This window comes from Lissotriton vulgaris, chromosome 5 (assembly GCF_964263255.1).
Source record: "Lissotriton vulgaris chromosome 5, aLisVul1.2, whole genome shotgun sequence".
NCBI classification, from domain to species: Eukaryota; Metazoa; Chordata; class Amphibia; order Caudata; family Salamandridae; genus Lissotriton; species Lissotriton vulgaris.
The window spans coordinates 1,994,454,521-1,994,473,279 of record NC_141693.1 but is presented as its reverse complement, the minus strand read 5'-3'; the positions used below and the strand labels follow the sequence as shown (position 1 = coordinate 1,994,473,279).

The window sequence follows — 18,759 nt, the reverse complement described above, 5'->3', positions numbered from 1 at the left end:
GTGGGGCTAAGTGAGCCTTAAAGTACTCTGCAGACCAGTTCTCTGGCTTTTGAGGAATAGGGAGCCAGGTTGACTGCCTGAGTTCTCCCTGTTGGGAAAGAGCAGATCCAGCCGAGGGCGGGTCCTTGAATACCAGTCTTGTGGTGGTGTCTGATGATCATAGGGTGTGCAACTGTGGCAAATGCTGCTGATAGGTCCAATAGGTTGAGGACTGTGGTTTCTCCTTTCTTTAGGATCATGTAGATGTTTATTGCTGCGATGAAGGCCATTTCCGTTCTGTAGTTTGGTCTAAATCCAGAATGTGGTGACGGGGTGATGTGTGAGACACCTGTTGATGGCTTTTTCAAGGACATTTTCCAGGTAGGGTAGGAGGGTGATACCTTGATAGTTCAGAGCTTTGGTGGTTCTGCTGAGGGTTTTTTTCTATCAAGCAGTGAAAACTGCTGGTTTCCAGTCTTTTGGGAAGGTGAAGCGTCAATGGTGGTGTCTCGCAAATGCAGGAAGAGTCCTTTGCTAAAGGCGTGGTGGGGGCCTGGGTCTGAGAGGGCTCCAGAGTGGTTGGACTTTGTTACAGGGATCTCCTTTGTGGTGATGGCTTTCACGTGGTCGGGGTTTGTTTCTCTTGCATTGAGATTGATGCGGTCCTATTGGGGTCTAAGTTGGCATACATGGCTGTGATTTTGTTGAAAAAATCCAAGAGATTGTTGTAGAGGTCTTTGGAGGCAGAATGTTGTTGACTGTGGTAGCGGGCATGGTGAAAGCTCTTATGAAGGAGAATATTTCCTTGTTGCTGTTCGTACCCATGTTAATGCGTTCTGCAAGGACTGATCACTCTGTTTTCTGGATTTGCTACTGGTAGGTTCTCTGGGCTGACTTGTAGACCTCTTAGTCTTTGGTGTAGTGGCTCCTTCTCCACTTACCTTCCAGTTGCTTGCAGTGCCTTTTTCGTCATCCAGAGTTTTTCAGTGTACCAGCTAGCCTGTGTCCCTGTTGTTGCTGCTTTGCAGCTCTTCAGTGGGACCAAGGTATCTGTGCAGGTGCACATCCAGGCATTGCAATTCTTGATATTGTCTGTTAGGGTGTTTATTTCGGGACAGTGCTCCGGGAGGGTTGAAACCCATACATTCTCTGAGATGTTCCAACTGTGACCGCGAAGTCCCAAGGTGGTGGGTCTAGTACGATGCAGGATGGTGACTTTGAAGCTGATGAGGGTGTAGTTAGTCCACGTGAAAGGTGTAGGTTTGTGGACCGTGATGTTGCTGAGGGTGGAGAAGATAAGGTCCATAGCGTGTCTGGCAGCATGGGTGGGTCTCGTGGCATGCTGGGCGAGACCGTGCTTCTCGAGGTTTTTGAGGAGGATGGTCAAATCTGGTATGTGCTGTCATCTAAGTGAAAGTTTAGGTTTCCAGGCAGGATGTAGGTGCTGGTGCTTGCGTTGATGATGAGCAAGGTGATGTCTGTGGTGATGACAAAGTTGGTGCGGGGTCCTGGTTGGATGTATATGAGCATTCCGCAGAGGTTAAACTTGGATGTGGCTAGTAACTTTAAGGAGAGGTGCTCCGTGTACCTGGTGGTAGTAGTGTCCACGAAGTGATGCAGCTGAAGGCGTCTTTGAATATAATGGTGACTACTCCTCCAGACTTGTGTTGACATCTTTTGATAGTGATTTTGTAGCTGTTAGTGATAGTTGCTGCAATGGCATGTATGTTTCCATAAAGAAAATGTCTGGGTCAGCAGGTCACATATATCTGTAGTGTGGTTGCTCATGGAACACATATTGAGGAGCATGCACATGAATGTGGAAACGTGAGAATGTAGTGGCTGGTTGGAGTTTGCAAGGGCAGGGGAGGTGTTTGGTGGGGTGGTTGTGTTTGGTGTTAGAGGAGGCGGAGTGCATGAGAATCTGCTAGCGATGCAGGTGAAGGCTTCTAGTTGTGTGGTACAGTGCAGCAGCACTGTGTAGCAGGGGCCGGGATGCAGTTGTGGTGGGTCAGTGTGAGACTAAGGGTCATGGTGCTAGGTGCAGGCGGGCTGGTCTTTGGTGCTTCCGCACTGTGAAACTTTGACGAGCTGTTGTGGATTGTTCACAGTTTGGACTTTTGATTAGCCAGTTTAAACCTTTCATGTTGGTAACTTATCTGCTAGTGTCCATTGCTTTGTTATAAAATGCCTGTTTTATAGAACCCAACAAAACTTCAAGTGAATGGTGGCAGTGCTTAAGAAAAACAAATGGCGATTTGCAAACGTTATTAGTGTTTTGTGGATCCCTCATTAATGACGTGGTTTCTTTCAGGTCGGCATAAAAGAAGAAGTGGAAGAATGTAAACAAAAATTTGCCAGCTCCAGCGATCCAACCGTCAGCCAGACTTTTATGCTCGACAGAGTATTCAACCCAGACGCGAAATCCTTACCATCCATGCGAGGATTCAAGTACACCAGCTGGTCCCCAATGGGCTGCGATGCCAATGGGCGATGCCTCTTAGCAGCACTCACTCTAGACAATCGACTGACCGTTCAAGCCAATCTGAACAGATTGCAGTGGGTCCAGCTGGTGGATCTGACTGAGCTGTATGGGGATCGGCTCTACGAAGCTAACTTCAAACTCTGCAAAGGGGACATCCCGAAAGGAGAACTTGGGGACTTTGCAGAATTTCAGAGGCGCCACAGCATGCAGACACCGGTGCGCATGGAGTGGTCTGGTATCTGCACCACTCAGCAGGTAAACCAGAACAATCAGTGTCGTGATGTTGGCTCTGTACTTTTGGCAGTCCTCTTCGAGAATGGAAACATTGCAGTCTGGCAGTTTCAGCTTCCCTTTGTAGGTAAAGAATCCATCACTTCCTGCAATACGATTGAATCTGGAATCAGTGCTCCTAGTGTCTTATCCTGGTGGGAATACGAGCATTGTAACCGTAAAATGAGTGGACTAATAGTAGGAAGCAATCATGGACCAGTTAAAATCCTTCCTGTCAACCTGAAAGCAGTCAAAGGCTACTTCACATTGAGGCAGCCGGTGGTGCTTTGGCAAGATGCCGACCAGATGCCAGTGCACAGCATTCAATGCCTCCCTTTGTACCACCCCTACCAGAAATGCAACTGCAGCCTGGTGGTGGCTGCTCGAGGGCCCTATGTCTTCTGGTGCCTGCTTCTAATCACCAAAGTCGGTTTAAATGTTCATAACTCCCACGTTACTGGACTTCATTCATTACCTATCGTCTCAATGACTGCTGACAAGCAGAACGGCACAGTTTACACCTGCTCAGGTGACGCAAAAGTGCGGCAGCTAATCCCCATATTCACTGATGTGGCGTTGAGGTTTGAACACCAGTTGATCAAGGTGCACGAAATCTTCGGCTCCGTAAAAACCCACGGCATTGCTGTCAGCCCATGCGGAGCCTACCTGGCCTGCATCACCACCGAGGGCATGAACAATGGTCTTCATCCTGTTAACAAGACGTACCAAGTTCAGTTCATTATGCTAAAAACATTTGAGGAAGCTGCGGCACAGCTTCTTGAGTCCCCTGTCCAAAATTTGTTCAAACAGGTGGATCTGACTGATATAGTGCGATGGAAGATTTTAAAAGACAGGCAAATCCCACAGTTCTTGCAAGAAGCCTTAGATAAAAAGATTGAGGATGGGGCTCCATACTTTTGGCGTTTGAGGTTGTTCCTGCTTAGAATATATTGCCAGTCTTTAAAGAAGTCTCCTGCAGACCCTCCTTGGAGGGCTTCGCACAATGAAACGAAAGTCCTGATAACCGATACTGGTGCAGAAGAGAGCAACGTTTCTGAGGAACAGGAAAGTGAAAAGGCAGAAGGAGAGACCTCTTTGGAGTCAACAGATATAGCTCCTTCATGTGAAACTGAAGTACAGGAAATGATGGAGGAGAAGCTTTTGGAGACGCAAGGGAAGATTGAAGCAGTGGAAATGCATTTGACCCGCGAGCGTATGAAGCGTGTCCTGGGAGAAGTGTACATGCACACATGGATCGTCGAGAACACCAGCATTCCAACCAGAGGAGTCTGCGACTTCCTGACCTCCGATGAGGAGCACGAAGACCGCACTGCTCGGGTAAGGCTAAACTGCAAATTCAAGTTTTACTGGGTAGTCTTGCTTAATGAAGTGTACTAATTTGATTTTTAATAAAAAATAAACTAACCCTAACCTTCCAGTCCCAAGATCACATTTCCCTCCCTCCTGAAGGCTGAGCTCTTAAGATCCTTAAGAAAAGTCCATCGCTTTAGCCAGTGGATATGTACATTTTCGTAAATGGTGGCTTTCCAGCTCTACTTCCCAGGATCTAAAATGTTGGTGATAACTACAATATTTCTGTACCTTTCTGTTACCTGCTTCTCCTCCACCCTCATCACAGAATTGAACAGACAGGTACTTTCACTCTTGATGTAAAACAAGCTGAGTAGCACGTCACAAAATGAGGTGGTCTGAAGCATGACCGACTGCTCCTGGATTTCATACCAGAGTCAGCCACGGTAAGTATAGAGCCAGGATGAAGTAGCATTTGGGTCAGTTCGTTTCAAGGGCTCTGCTAGGTGGTGCCCCTTGATCTTCTGTGGAAACATTACTTCCAACGTTTAGGGATGATAGGGTGTGTACACCAGTAGGGTTAAATGTTCAGGTCATTGCTCATCACACATTAAGCACTTTAATTAATTTTGAAATAATGTGATTTTACTGCACTGCAAATGCACACACTGGAATGTGGACCAGCCAAACGTTGCTGCTAATTCTACACTATTACATTTTGTAACCACTTAACGCAAGTTATTTGCTTTTAGAAGTACATTTATGCTAATACTGCTTATACCAGGAGTGGTAATTCAATTATCCATGCACAAGATTCTAGCGCATGCACTGACAAATTAAATGCAGGCCAAAGGCTTTCTGCAAGAGCAAGCATGCAGCTCATTCAAAATGATGAACCTGCTGAAGTGAAGAAGAGGCGTGGAGGGTGCCCTGCAGTTGTGCCACTGCCACTTGCAGAATAATTGTATATGAGACTCTGCTTGCGTAGAGAAAACATTGTGGAGCTAAACTTAACACCACCGAGTTGGGTATCAAACTAATCCCAGACAAAAAAGAGCACTACAACACAAGTACCATTTATCTGAAAACCCTTTGCATGAAGTACCTTTATTCTAGGATCTCAGAAGCCTAGTATAGGACGCAACATGGGAGACCATTCAAACTCACTGAAGTTTTCACACACAAAAGACTTGCACTAGATTAATTTTAGTGCCCTAAGAAAGGGGAATCAACTTTGTGTTTGAGAAAGGCAGGGGAAAAAAACATGTCTGATCGTAGGCAGACACTGCAGATCATAAAAAAGGTAAACAAAGCAAAAGGCAGTTAATTTGTGCATATTGTGAGCATTCAGCAAGGTTGACACACGCTTAGGCTGCCCAAGCGAAGCACGTGGATAGTCTTAACACCACGCCTATTTTTATCTGTCACTACCAAAAGACTTATCTGCCACAACAGTGCACTGCATTGTGACTGCGTAACACTCTCGAAATCTATTGTCCAAACGTTACTTCAAAAACATCAACAATTGTTTTAAAATGAACTTGCTGACATTCTGAACCTCATATTACTCAAGAAGTGCCCATATACATAAAGTCCGCTCCCCCCTGCCCCCCCCCAATATTTACCCTGATTCAATCTGAGCCTGCTATAATTCACCACAAAAAACAGCTATTAAAGTACCCCAGAACCCAGTCTCACACAGCAGTGCTTAGCAGCAGGAGAGAATGTAGACAGTCGAGGTCCTCGGGCCTTTAACCCTTTCCGTGCTGATGACGGAACCGCTCCATCATCAGCCGCGGTGGCGCTGTGCTGATGACGGAGCGGTTCCGTCATGGCCCGCCCGACGCGCCTGCACTGCGCTGATTTTGCGCCTGCGCGGCGCGTTTTATTAAGCGGGCGGGCCATGACGGAACCGCTCCGTCATGAGCACAGCTCAACTGCGGCTGGTGACTGAGCGGTTCCGTCACCAGCATGGGCGTGCCGCGCGGCCCCCCGCCCCCTTACCGCTGGGGCGGAATAGCCGCCGCAGTGATGAGGTTAAGGATCAGGGGCCATATAAGTTTCTGCAGGTCTGTGTTCTGCAATATAAAAAGTAAATCTTAACGCCACCCTCTGTGCCTTACCTTAAATAAACAGTAGATTTACTCCTCATATTCTTTAAAGAGGCAACCGCGCTGCAAGTCAGCCTGTAACTTTACACCTAATTCATGAACGTCTTGCACCCTGAAAGCCAAACTGTCACCCAGCAGCTTGGCAAATATCGTGTCTAAAGGTAGTTACATGTTGCTGTTGTCCACCAGTCTAGCTCCAGGCTGCTGTAATCATTCAAAATGTGCCCAGTACAGATGCACTGGGTCACGAAGAGAGGAAGTTGACTACCTTACAAGGGCCTGATAAAAGTTTGAATCCATGAAGGTGAAAGCTGTTTTAACAGACTAGGTGGGAAAACAAGCATTTGTGGAAAGATGACATGGAGGTGTAATAATTAAAACAAGACTTGGAGAATTTATGAAGGTGAGAGGGGAAAAAAACTTGGAATGGGCAATTCCAAAGAAAAAACACACTAAAACCAAAAACCTGGTGAAAGTCTGTTTCTAAGGAACCAGTAGGGGACCGGCCTTAGATTCAGAGTGCCAAAAGCGGAGGCAGTGTCCCGGTCGGTGGAAAGTGATGACTGTGAATCTTAAGGAGCAAGGCTGCTAGAGCTTCTGTTAGCATTTGCGATACACAGGTCTATCAGTAGTGACTGGAGTAATCAGGACGCTCTAAACCAGAAAGTAAAAATGTTTATGGCTTCGCAGTGTTTGGGAGTCTTCTATTTAAGCTTAAAATGGGAACTTGTCTGACTATCACAAAGGGTTGAACTTGTTCACATTCTGAACCAATGCCAACAACGTGCCGTTATGACTGCTGTACACATGCTCTGGTACAATGCATTGACTTTTTAGAAAATATAAATAAAACGTAAATACTAGGCTTTCATCCGAAGGCACAATAGGAGTGTTGTATTTCTTAATTCATTTAAATGCATCGGAAAAAGACCTTGGGCCAGATGTACAACTGTTTTTTGCGGCCGCAAAAGGGTATTCAACTTCTTTGCGACCGCAAAAAGCGGTGGTGGTATGCACCAGCGCTATTTTGCGAGTCAGACTCGCAAAATAGTGTTTGCGACTTGCTATTAGGAAGGGGTGTGCCAAGGGCGTCACTTCCTAATAGCGAGTCCAAATGGTATGTACCATTGTTTTCAGTTGCAAAACACACAGTTCACCACCTACTTCGAGTAGGTGGTAAACCATTCGCAAACGGTAATGGGTCTACAGGGGACCCCTTCCCCTTTGTGAAATGGTGCGAAAATATTTTTTGGGGAAAAAATAAAACTGAAAAGTTACTTTTTTTTTTTTTTTTTAAATGCATCCTTTTTCCCTTTATGGAAAACAAGTAGCATAAAAAAACAACAAAAAAACTTCTTTATTGAAAAAGCAGTCACAGACCTGGTGATCTGCTGACCCCAATGGGTCACTATCCCTGTGAGTGCTAGCCTTTCCCAATGGGGTCGCAAATTGCGCTTGCCTCATGGATATTGATGAGACATGCAATTTGCAACCCCATTGGGAATCGCAAACCGTATCTGAGACACTGTTATACATTGCATTTTGTGAGTCGCAAACCAATGCAATTTGCGAGTCGCAAAATGCAAGCGTTGTGCATCTGCCTCGAGTTTCTGTGTCTAGACATGCTATGGCTATTTAATAGGCTGAGGCTGCAAGCTGTCTTGTTGCAAAAAAAAACAATCATGAGCTTACAAAAAGCTTACAGGGACCCGCCCATTGGTTAGCTTTAGTGTTACTCTCATTTCCTTGCTTCTTATTCAATGCCTTTTCTTGGCCATCTTGTTTGTTCCTCCCCTGGAGCATAGTCTCTTTACCACTCTCTTGACTCGCTGACTTTCACTTTTCGGTTAAACACCCCATCAGAGTATGCGGTTCTGGGTGCTCTTCTTTCTGTTTTTTCTCTTTCCATCCCCTGCTCTGTTTGCATTTGCCTTTGTGGTGACTCACTCTTTCTCCTGTGCATTCCGTGTTGCTCACTTCCTCGTGTGCTTTGCCCCCGCTCCATCCTTTTATGCTGCTGTCTCGTGCTTCCTATTGCTTATTCACAACCTGCTTTTCCAATACGCCCCCACCCTGCAGTTTTTCGTGTGTGTGTATATATGTGTATATATATATATATATATGTGTGTGTGTGTGTGTGTGTGTGAGAATGTCTGTATTTTATGTAAGGGCCAACAGCAAATTGATATTGGACGGCCACAAAAGCGCTTCAGCACACTTATTTTTATGACCAATCGCAATGGTGGTTTACATGAGTCAATAAAGAATAGGAAACGTCACCTTCATCACTCTATAGACGCACACAAACAGTGATTGATGCGTGTGCTACAGAATGATGCAACCAGTTGGCCTAACGGCTAGGGCGCCTGACCTGGGGAACTGGGTTCGAGTCTCGGTTATGACGCTAAACCTACGGTGATTCTGGGCAAATCACTTAATCTCCCCGTGCCTAACAAAAATGAATGTATGTCCTCATGTAACATAACTGGTGCTATGTAAAGCGCTCTGATACCCGATTCGGGTCAAGTTTACGGTATATAAAACTCGGCAAAAAAAAAATATATATCTATAGGGGCTGCATCATTGCACTTTTTATACTATTACTTAATGGTATCCGCAAAAAGCGTTGCTTTTAACTGATGCTGTTCATTGTCACCGAAAATCATTGGCAAAACAAGTAGGCCCAAAGACGAGAGACCTATTGGCTTTAATAATGCTTATTTTTATATAAGAAAAAATGTAGGTCATTTAGGGACTTTCGGACATTAGGCATATAATTAAGGAATCCCACAGACTTCTCTGTACAAATGTTGGTTCAACCACAAGATTAGATGGGATTGTAACCAAGGTTTCGGACCTTTCTAGTCTGTAGCACCCTCTTCTTTATAAAGTAATTTGGAGCCTCGTGCAGTAGGAGGGTTTCAATCTATAGATCCTCAATCTGTAAATTATACAGGATTTCAGGCAGCTTGAAAATAGTACATTTAATATATATATATTGTGAGCGTCGGTGGTTTGGTAGGGTTAATGTTTTGTAATCTCAGATAATCCTTTGGGGAAAGACAGCGCTCCTTGGCTGCCAGTCGTTGATTGGTTTCCTTAGTGCCTGTACCTCCAGTTCTTCTGATGTTTGATAGCCTAACTGCGTTATAATGGTAGTCTTGCTAGCCCAGAGACACCTAAAAGTGCATGAATAAACAAACCTGTGCTTTGAGATGTACAATTAGCCCTTGCCAAGTGGCCAGTCAGTAGATTTTGCTTACTTTGTGCTATACCCTTAGGTACTGATTGGACACGTACTCAAGAAGATGAACAAGCAAACGTTCCCAGAGCACTGCAGCCTGTGCAAAGAGATCCTGCCTTTCACTGATCGCAAGCAGGCCGTCTGTTCGAATGGACATATCTGGCGAAGGTAGGCATGCAAGGGTTTTCTTTCCAAAACGGTATGTATGTTGTGGAAAAAGAGGGCTAAAGGTTGAAGGTTGGTGATCTCCAGTGGTGTGCTTGGGAGTGCTACCACAAGGCCAGTAAGTGCGTGGCAGAAGAGGTGGATCCTTATTCATTGGTATGAAAAACACCCGTAGTGGCACCGATTTATTTATTTATTTATTTATTTGCTGTCCTTGCTTCTCTGTTTGTAGATGGAAGCTTCATTAAAGTGCTGGTCACACTCTACACACCACTATGGTGTGCTCTTCACTGGTATCGCAGTTGTTTTATTTAGTCACTGTAGACATCTCCTGATCAGCTTTATGACAGAATTGATGCTTTACTAAAATCCTACATGTCATGATTGAAAATAACCCTCCCCATAGGCAATAATATCTTTCAGCGTTTGAATCAAACTACCACATCATAATTTGTATGCTGATTTTTTTTTTTTCTTTCAGATGTTCCTTAACCTACCAGGCCTGCCAGAGCTTGATCTACAGAAAGTGTTTGATCCAGGACGGCATCGCAAGGTATTCAGTTCCAGAAGGTAAGCCAGGAAGAACAAGAAATGTGTGCATGTGGTGTGCAACGATTCCAGTTTATATTGTGCTTAGCTTTGCTGCTTGTAGTAAGTTGCTCCTCTGGTGCAAGCCACCACGGACTGCAGAAACTCTTTACAAGGTTATTTGAGAGCAAGTAACCAGCACTTCAGCATTTGCAATTTAGTCTTCTCTGCATGGACAAATTTCCCACAAGCTTGCTGATGAAGTGTTTGAGTTTATGCACTACCAATAAAAACGGTGTGCATAGTTGGATGCTTCAGATGAATCCCTTTAATATCCCTTGCTCTTTGCCATGGCTTGGAGGCCATCAGTACTTTATTAGACATACTAATTCACAGATCAACTCATTTCCATCACTGATACACACTCTGAGACCCAGAGGGGGAGATATCTTTTGGTCCAGGGCCTGTTTGGCTCTCTCCATATTAACCTGCTGAATTCATTTGCCCCAAACGCAGCCCAGAATGTTTTACAATCTTAATCTCGCACATCCATATGTTGGATAAACACACACTGTGATCTGGGGAGGGAACCACAGTGCAGTACTATATCCGCCACTTGATCGCACGATGGGTTCCACCCACACATATTTCACGTCCGTGATAACGATGGACAACATCCTACGAGATAACAACATGCTAGACATTTGGAAGGCGCTGCACCCCCACGACCGGGCCACACATTCCATTCATCGGTACATGACTCCTCCTCCTGGTTAGATCCTTGGTTTCATATGAAAGAGATTCTGGGCTGGACACATTCCAGTACGCACATGCCCTGTACACTCTCTCCTTGGGCCCCATACTACTTGATTATGGTGCATTTGACCCAAGACTTTGCTAGATGCGGCGTTTAGCAACGATATACGCCAAGCCACTAGGAATTACTTTACCTAAAATATGGGCTCTGTGGATTCTGCTTTTACCTTATGGGAGGCATATAAGGTGGTAATTAGGGAGGGGAGAATGAATTGCCAAAAAACATGGTATTCTAAAATCCCAAATTAGTGAAGCTGGAGGGAGAAAAACAATCACTAGAGAAGTATGGCCGGTGAGGGGGTGGGTCATAAAGAAGTGGTTGAAAGAGGAATACATTTTTGTAGTAAATACAAATCAGTCCGTATCTATGGTGAGGGAGAACGCCCGGGGTATATACCCTTGCACCGCTGCTCCAGGTTAATTGGGCGGCGAGCCATATTACAGGGATCACAGATGAAGATTGGTGGGCATGCCATGGATCACAAGATATTCTGAATTGTTTCACCGCCTTCTATAAACACTTGCATAGCTCCAGAACAGCAGATTCCACCCACAACATGCATAGTTATCTAGATTATGCTTGCCAGGCATGATTGACTCCTAAGCACCGGGAGATGTTATGCCAGCAGATTACGGGGGAAGAGCTTAAGGGAGTTGTTGCCCAATTGAAGAATGTTAGCGCTCCTGGGAGTGACTGGCTCCCAGCTGAATTTTATAAAGCTTATGCTGATGGCCTGACCCCGATCCTACTCTTGGTCTAGGAGGAGGCATTCCAGACGGGTCATCTCCCTAACTCGATGGCTGAGGCAAATCGTTATCACGCTTTTAAAGTTGGACAAACCCCCATATAAATGTAGCTCTTATCACCCCATATCCTTAATTAATTTAGACTGTAAAATACTCGTCAAACTTCTGGCCAATAGACGTTTGCTACTAATGCCTGCCTTGGTCCGGCTGGACTAGTCTGGGTTTATACCTGGCTGTTCAACAGCAGACAATTTGCATTCACTCTTTATAGTTACACATCAAATAGACTCCAAGCTTGAAGTGATGGCTACTTTTTTAGATGCTGAAAGGCGTTTGATTCAGTTGAATAGGGTTCCTGTTTATGGTCCTTGAGAGAATGTATGTGGGAAGGGCATTTTTATATTGAATTAAATTCCTATAGAATTCCCCAAAGGCATGGATATGGGTGAATGACTTACTGGCTGAGCCATTTAATATTGGCTGAGGGATGAGGCAGGGGTGCCTGTTGTCCTTGCTTCTCTTTGCTATTGTCATAGTCAATGATCTGCCTCCTTACAACACCGTCACCACCAATGGGGTATGCGCTTCAGATAACCGCATGCTCTATTGTCAATGTTTGCGGATGATCTCCTACTAATAATTTTATTAACCCTGCCTGTAACTTGAACCCATTCATATGTGATAGAATTGCATATGTATGGTGGCCAGGGCTCCAAATAAATTGGAACACATCATTAGTCACCCTCGCTGATAACATTTAATGAATGGAGCTCGAATTCCTGTTGTGCTGGACAACCGAGCCGGGCGGATACTTGAGTGTAATGAACCATAGAGATATTGACACTGTTGGTTGGGCAAACTATGGGACCTGTTTTGCCAGGCTTACTTACTCGATCAAGAAAAGGATTAAATTGCCTTCATCGGTCACTGACAAGATCGCCCTTATGAAAATGTTGGTGCTTCCAAAACTACTGTATCTGTTTCAGAACATTCCCATTTCCCTCTGCAGAGCGCTTTTTCACACCTGTGCTCCTTCATGTTCACTCTGGCATGGGCTGGGAATCAGCTGAGGGTAAGCTGGTCTAAGTTAAAGAAGTCCTATGATTTGGGTGGGGGTGTTTGGGGCACTGCATTTAGCGCTTTACTACTTAGTGACTCAGGCACAGTTTGCTCATCATTGGATCTATAATGTCTGGGCACTGCACGTGGCCTTGGAATGCGGCTTGATTGAACTGGCCCATTTCAGTCTAAACTTTACGGTGGATCACTTTTGCCAGACTAGGATATATATATATATATATATATATATATATATATACACATACACACACAGTGGTGTGCTCGGCCTTGGCGCTGACTCGGCTGGTGGAGTTCAGCGGAGACCGCCTTTGCTTAGCGGCCCAGGCCGAGATCGCAGATTACCTATATTGAACACAATTACGCTCTGCTTTCTGTACTGCAGTGCGAATGACTTTGATACATGGGAATTATTCCCATGGGGAAGAGGTGTGGTGCCGCGGCTAGGGGGCGACTGACTCTGGCATCTGGGGATCACGGTTTGATCCCCGGCACCAGCGGCAGATCAGCCCAGCACCATGTGACTCTGGGCAATAGCTTGCTTAATCTACCCGGCGGCCTCAGCGCCTAGAGACCCTAACGGGTGATTGTGCGCTTTACAAATGTGGATTACTATTATTATTATTATTATTATTATTAATCACAAATTCATCCCTTTGGAGAACTTTATAGCGAAGACGCCCTCCCCTATGTCGGATATGCTAAGCTACCATATCCTTAAACACATTATGAAGCGGCTCATTCCGGCATTTTCGGATGCTCTTCCTGACTGGGGGGTATTCTATTTTGTGCAGTGGCACCAATCCGACAAACATCTTGTGACGCACCTGCATAGCAAGGTATGCTGCGCTACCTCCGAACCTGAATGGAATGCTTGCACACATTGGTCTGTAGACCTGGGTATTGACATTACTGACAAACAGTAGTCCTTTTGTTGTGCACAAACCAAAGAAATCTCCTCGAATGGGAAATATAGACGTAATCATTATAAATACTTTCACAGGATCTATTCTACCCCTGTTGGCATGATGAAAGGCTGCATGTTGTCCGACACAGCGTGCCGCAGATGTGTTGCCCCAAGTGCCGTGGTCGCCCCCCCCAATCTCTCTTGACTGTGCCCTGCGGTTGCGACATTCTGGAACCAGGTGATGCGTGCACTGGATATAATAGCGCAACCCCCCCTATATCCCCAATGAAACTAATACTGGGAGACATATTTGACGCCCGAGGCACGGTAGGAAACTGCTGGCAATGGCATCCTCCTTGGGCCGTAGAGGATGGCTTTGACAGGGGTGGCGGTGACAAAAGGACTCCTCAATTTAAATATTGGTGGAAAGACATGCATATGTTCAGTGAATGGCTGAACAATATGGTGAGCTGTTGCCGCCCTCCTCTAGACCGAGAGACCTTTGGGGGCCTCTAGGAGAATATGTTGTGGAGCCTGATGCACAAGGTCATTCGACGTAGATGGACATGGCGGAACATGATTGGGAATGGAGATTGAGCCTCAATGGAGCCTGATGGACAATTTAAGACACCGTGCGGATCCTAAAATTCCACGGGGTGTGGTGGGGGAGTCAGTGTGGGGTCTATAATGTATATGGTGAATAACTCAGGCTTATACCCAGGCGGGCTGTTGCATGATGTATTTCGTTTGAATACTGTCTGCTATGGTTGTACAAATAAAATCGAATAAATGAAAAAATATCCCGTGCTCTGCTTAAATTATTTCAAATTCTTGAAAACATAAATTGTGTAGTTATCCAATTTCAACAGACCTTTCAGTTTTCTTTTCTTTATTGCCTCACATTTTAAATTAAAATGTGTTTTGTTACTGGTGAATTAGTTGCAAAGCAAACCAAGTTCCATCACTCCTTGTGATGACTGTGTGCTCACCCCTGCAGTTGGCACTACAGGCCTCTTTCATAGAATTTGATTAAGGCAATATGTTTAACTGTTCAAATAAACCTAGAAGTGTTTACACCTTGGTAATGTATCCCATTACTCCTTCAGCTCGCTGAGCATTGCCTTATATTGTCCTGCGATTATTTGGCATGGCTTTGTTGCCGGTATTACGGCCTGCGTTCCCCAGTGTCTCTAGAAAAGTTTATCGTGCTTTATCACAAGCTGGTGCTCGTTGAAATAGTCTTTGTGTAGCAGTTGTGCTGGTGAGTTCCCCCATATCCATGCACATCCACTGACTCCTTCAAGGACTCAGTTTGTGTAGTGACCGGATTATTGAAACTCTAACTTTGTCTGAATAGTATTTTTCGGCTGGTTTTGTGGAAAAGCTATGCAGATGATGCTCTCATGACAGGAACCTGGGCTGATCTGACCGCTTACGCTCCTGTTAATCTCCAGCCATGAAGTAGAGCGCCTGCATTCCTGTGCAAGCGTTTAATGTGCATGATAGTGGTTGCTCATTATGTTCTGTGCAGTGTGATGTATTTGAGCTCAAATGCTATATCTAATTTCCAAGCACAGCATGCTATATAGCAGTCACTTAGGTATTTATTGTATATTTTAGCCTAATTATGTGCCTTACTGCCCTTTCGTGTGAGAAAGGAAAATGAGTTACACCTCTGTTGCTGTCCGGTGGTGTTTTTTTATTGGTTCTCTGCATTACTGGCCTCCTAATATGAGCCAGTGATGTTCTGAGCCTGCAGTGCAGTAGCTGCCGCCGCCTGTTACCCACTTCGCCCTTCACAACCCCCCCAAGCGCCCATACACAGCAGCATTCGGATTTGGGTTGTCGGCCTGTGCTGCTTTCCCACTGTATACAAATCCACCCGTAGAGGGCAGTGCCCGACAGGCCCACCCGAGCTTCTGATGCTTTACTTTCCACATCTGCAGAAAGGCCCCAGGACTGCCCTTGGAGTGGCTCTAGTCCACCAACTCTGCCAAGCAAATGTGTTCCTTCTGTTCTGGGATCCACAGCTGGAATGGTGGTTAGTCAAATCAACAAAAATTACAGTATACTTCAGCAAAGCTGCTTGCCTTATATGTAAAGGCCTAAGTGCAAGAAATGGAAAATAATCTAAATGTCCCCATCCCTATAACAATGAGTGGGAGGGAAGGGGGGTGGGAGGGGGGGGGGGTCTCTTCTTTTCTTTTTTGGGACGGTCGGAGTAAGCACTGCTTCTCGAGTAAATATTGGCCAGTAAATTACCAAAAAGAGACACTGACCTCTAGAGCAGTGCTGTTTTGTCAGTGTTTCTTTACATTATAATGTGTTGCAGCACGGTTCCCCTTGGGTGGTGCTAATTCTACCTTGGTTCTTGCTTCTAGATCCCGAGTGGCTGCAGAGACTGCTGCAGGATCCCTGCAACTTCTGTGATTCCCCCGTCTTCTGAAGACTGGTCCGGCGGAGCGCTGACTCACCAAATACGTGGTCGCTGATGAGTGAACACCCCCCTTCATCTGCAGTCAGAGTGCACAATGAAGCCAGCTGCCTTTGCACATTGTACTGTGGCCAAGCAACATTCTCCAGACACTGCTGCGGGAATAGAACAGGAACGTCAGCCCTTAAATGTTTGTGTAAGGGGTGGCATGTATCCTGCAGTGTGGATTGTTGTAGGAACTTCTCTCCCTGTACAGTGTCTGCTCTGCTCACTCATGGCCGTGTGACCTGCAGCTGCCACAAACTCTTCGAGACACTTAACAAATGAAAGTGTATATGAGGCACAGATTGTGCCAGTTTCATGAAGGGTACCCAATGAAACATGAGATTAATAGTGAATGTTTTTGCGCTCTCAAATCATAAGGTACACTACATGAAATGCAGGTGCACCGTTTGCACTGTGTGCACGTGTATAGCCTTTTGTGTTTCAGAGCAGGAATCTAGAGTGGCAAAGGAAGATTAAACCCCACACCCCAGGTCTGTGGGAATCCCAGGGAGGCAGCTGCTTAGGTAACCAGATCACCCTGCATTGATTAAGGGATCGGCAATGAATGCCCACCTCCGCACAACTGGTTTGTCTTTTATCATCAGCTTGGTTCGTTGGGGTCCAGTAGCCAAAACTCCTGGTCGTCTTCACGTCATGAGTGCATCCTGGTTTGTAGGGCGAGTTAAGAGCAGTCGTCGACGGAGGCTGCTCCCTGCAGTACATTGTCTTGTTACAGCAGGAATGATCGCACCGAGGTTGGGCTGGAGCCCATGAGGAGGTGACCTCTAGTACCCGCCATACGAACATTGAGATGTCTTCATTTTTTTTTTTTTATTAATGTACTACTGCCAAGAGTTTATAAATAAATAACGCCTCTTGTTTAACTTTGATTATGTTCTGTTTTCAGTAAGAAAATAGGTTGATGTGATTAAATTGCAATATTTTCCAGGGACATAAGGCACCTGAAAAAGACGCTAAGAACATTGCACATTTCAGGAAACCTTATAGGTATGGATCCAGTTCCCACTGCTCTCTAATAGACATAAATAAAGAAGCTCTTATTTCTGTGCTCACAGAAGTAAACGTTCCTGTAGAGACATTTGTGAAGTGAAAGGATGTAAACCGCAGTTGGAAGACTCCCCGTTTACGCATGCCCAGCGTGTAAACCTGCGTTCTGACTGACTCTGGTTGGAGCGGCCATGTTAACGAGCAGACATTTGCTACGTAATGTGCATCCAAAAGTGTGGTGATGCTACTGAAATGATACAGAGTATGTGATCTACTTGACTTTTTCAACTTCTCATAAATCAGCTCCGCAGATTCCCCACAACAAAGGTTTCCACTTGGCATGCTTACTCCAGGCAGGACTATAGGAGTGACAAAGTTATGATCTGGTTTAATTGAATAAATATTGCATTGGAGGTGAGAATCTTCAAAGGGTGATCTATATATTTTTTTTTTTCCTCTTCAACTACTATAAGGATTATTCAGCAGACAGTTAATTCTGTTTGCAGGCTGACTGTATCAACAGCATTCATCATACGCCAAGAGTAATTCCCCATTGTAGAGTAAGCACCAAATCAAAAAGAGCAGGGCAATCTGAGAATCGGTGCGAAGGAAGTATATGCAGGACGTGTAATACTGGTGTCCTGATAACCAGCCCCAGGAACGTGTATATGAGCCACCTGGGTTTGAGGCAGCAAATGACGTGGACACAAGACTCTTGGGCTTAGTAATAAGAAAAGAATGAAGATCCTGATAAGCAGAGAAAATAAGCACAATCTATATGAGTGTGGAAACCTATAGCACAACCACCGTGGGAGCATGGGGCAGCAGTGATCGGGGCCTGGAACCCGGCTCTTGCCTCAGGAAAGAGTGGGAGTGGGAGCCGGGATGGCAAGCTGGGTGTTGGGGTCCTGCGCCGACTGAAAGTGGATCAGCAGTATTGGAGTAGGTCTGGAAAATCATATGGGATTTAGATGAAAGTAGTATGTAGATGGCAGCTCCGAAAATGGTGGATCCAATTGTGAACTTAAGTCTGTCTAAATTTCTTTTGAGAACGTTTTCTGCTCCTTGCTCTTCTGTCGGAGCAGCGCAGGCACTTCCTATCCAGATGAAGATTGTATGACCTGCTTCGCTCCTAGGCGAACTGCTTACTCAGTACCCATGTAACTGCAACAGGACATCAACGAACTGCATGTCTCTTCTCCTTACATCATGCATATAGGAAACCAAAAATGGCCACATCAGAGCTACACGGCCTTCAGGAGGATCCGCTCCTCCTATCTCGGCCACACTCTTGGTACCCATGGTGTGTGTGAACCCCGCCTTGGAATAGTCCAGTTACGCACAGCTCAGTGACCATTAATATTACATGGGTCACCGCTGCCATGTATGGCAAATTTATACATGATCTGATGGATTTGTGACATATCCCTGATGTATGAACAGCACCTACACTCAGGCTGTTTATCAACTGGACATTTGTCAATACGATTACCACTATGGATGCACTTTTTTTTGTGTGTGCAAATTACTGGCTTGTAATCTGAGGCCACTGAGCGGCATTGGCAAGTTTCATGTCCTTCGTTCTTTCTAATAAGACCTGTGGTAGTGGATTGTTAAATGCCTGTTAATGGG

The 18,759-nt window shown here is 45.3% G+C and overlaps 1 protein-coding gene across 1 annotated transcript in view; it reads left to right on the top strand.

Annotated features, from left to right (window-relative positions):
- The window catches only part of GTF3C4 (general transcription factor IIIC subunit 4), a 47,321-nt gene extending 30,312 nt beyond the window's left edge, over nucleotides 1-17,009 (top strand). Inside the window, exons 2-5 of the mRNA XM_086924760.1 lie at nucleotides 2,294-4,072; nucleotides 9,438-9,568; nucleotides 10,047-10,135; nucleotides 16,022-17,009. Of these exons, the coding sequence (XP_086780886.1) occupies nucleotides 2,294-4,072; nucleotides 9,438-9,568; nucleotides 10,047-10,135; nucleotides 16,022-16,086 (2,064 nt within the window). The 3' untranslated portion in view covers nucleotides 16,087-17,009. The remainder of the gene's footprint in view (nucleotides 1-2,293; nucleotides 4,073-9,437; nucleotides 9,569-10,046; nucleotides 10,136-16,021) is intronic.
- Nucleotides 17,010-18,759: the final 1,750 nt, after the last annotated feature.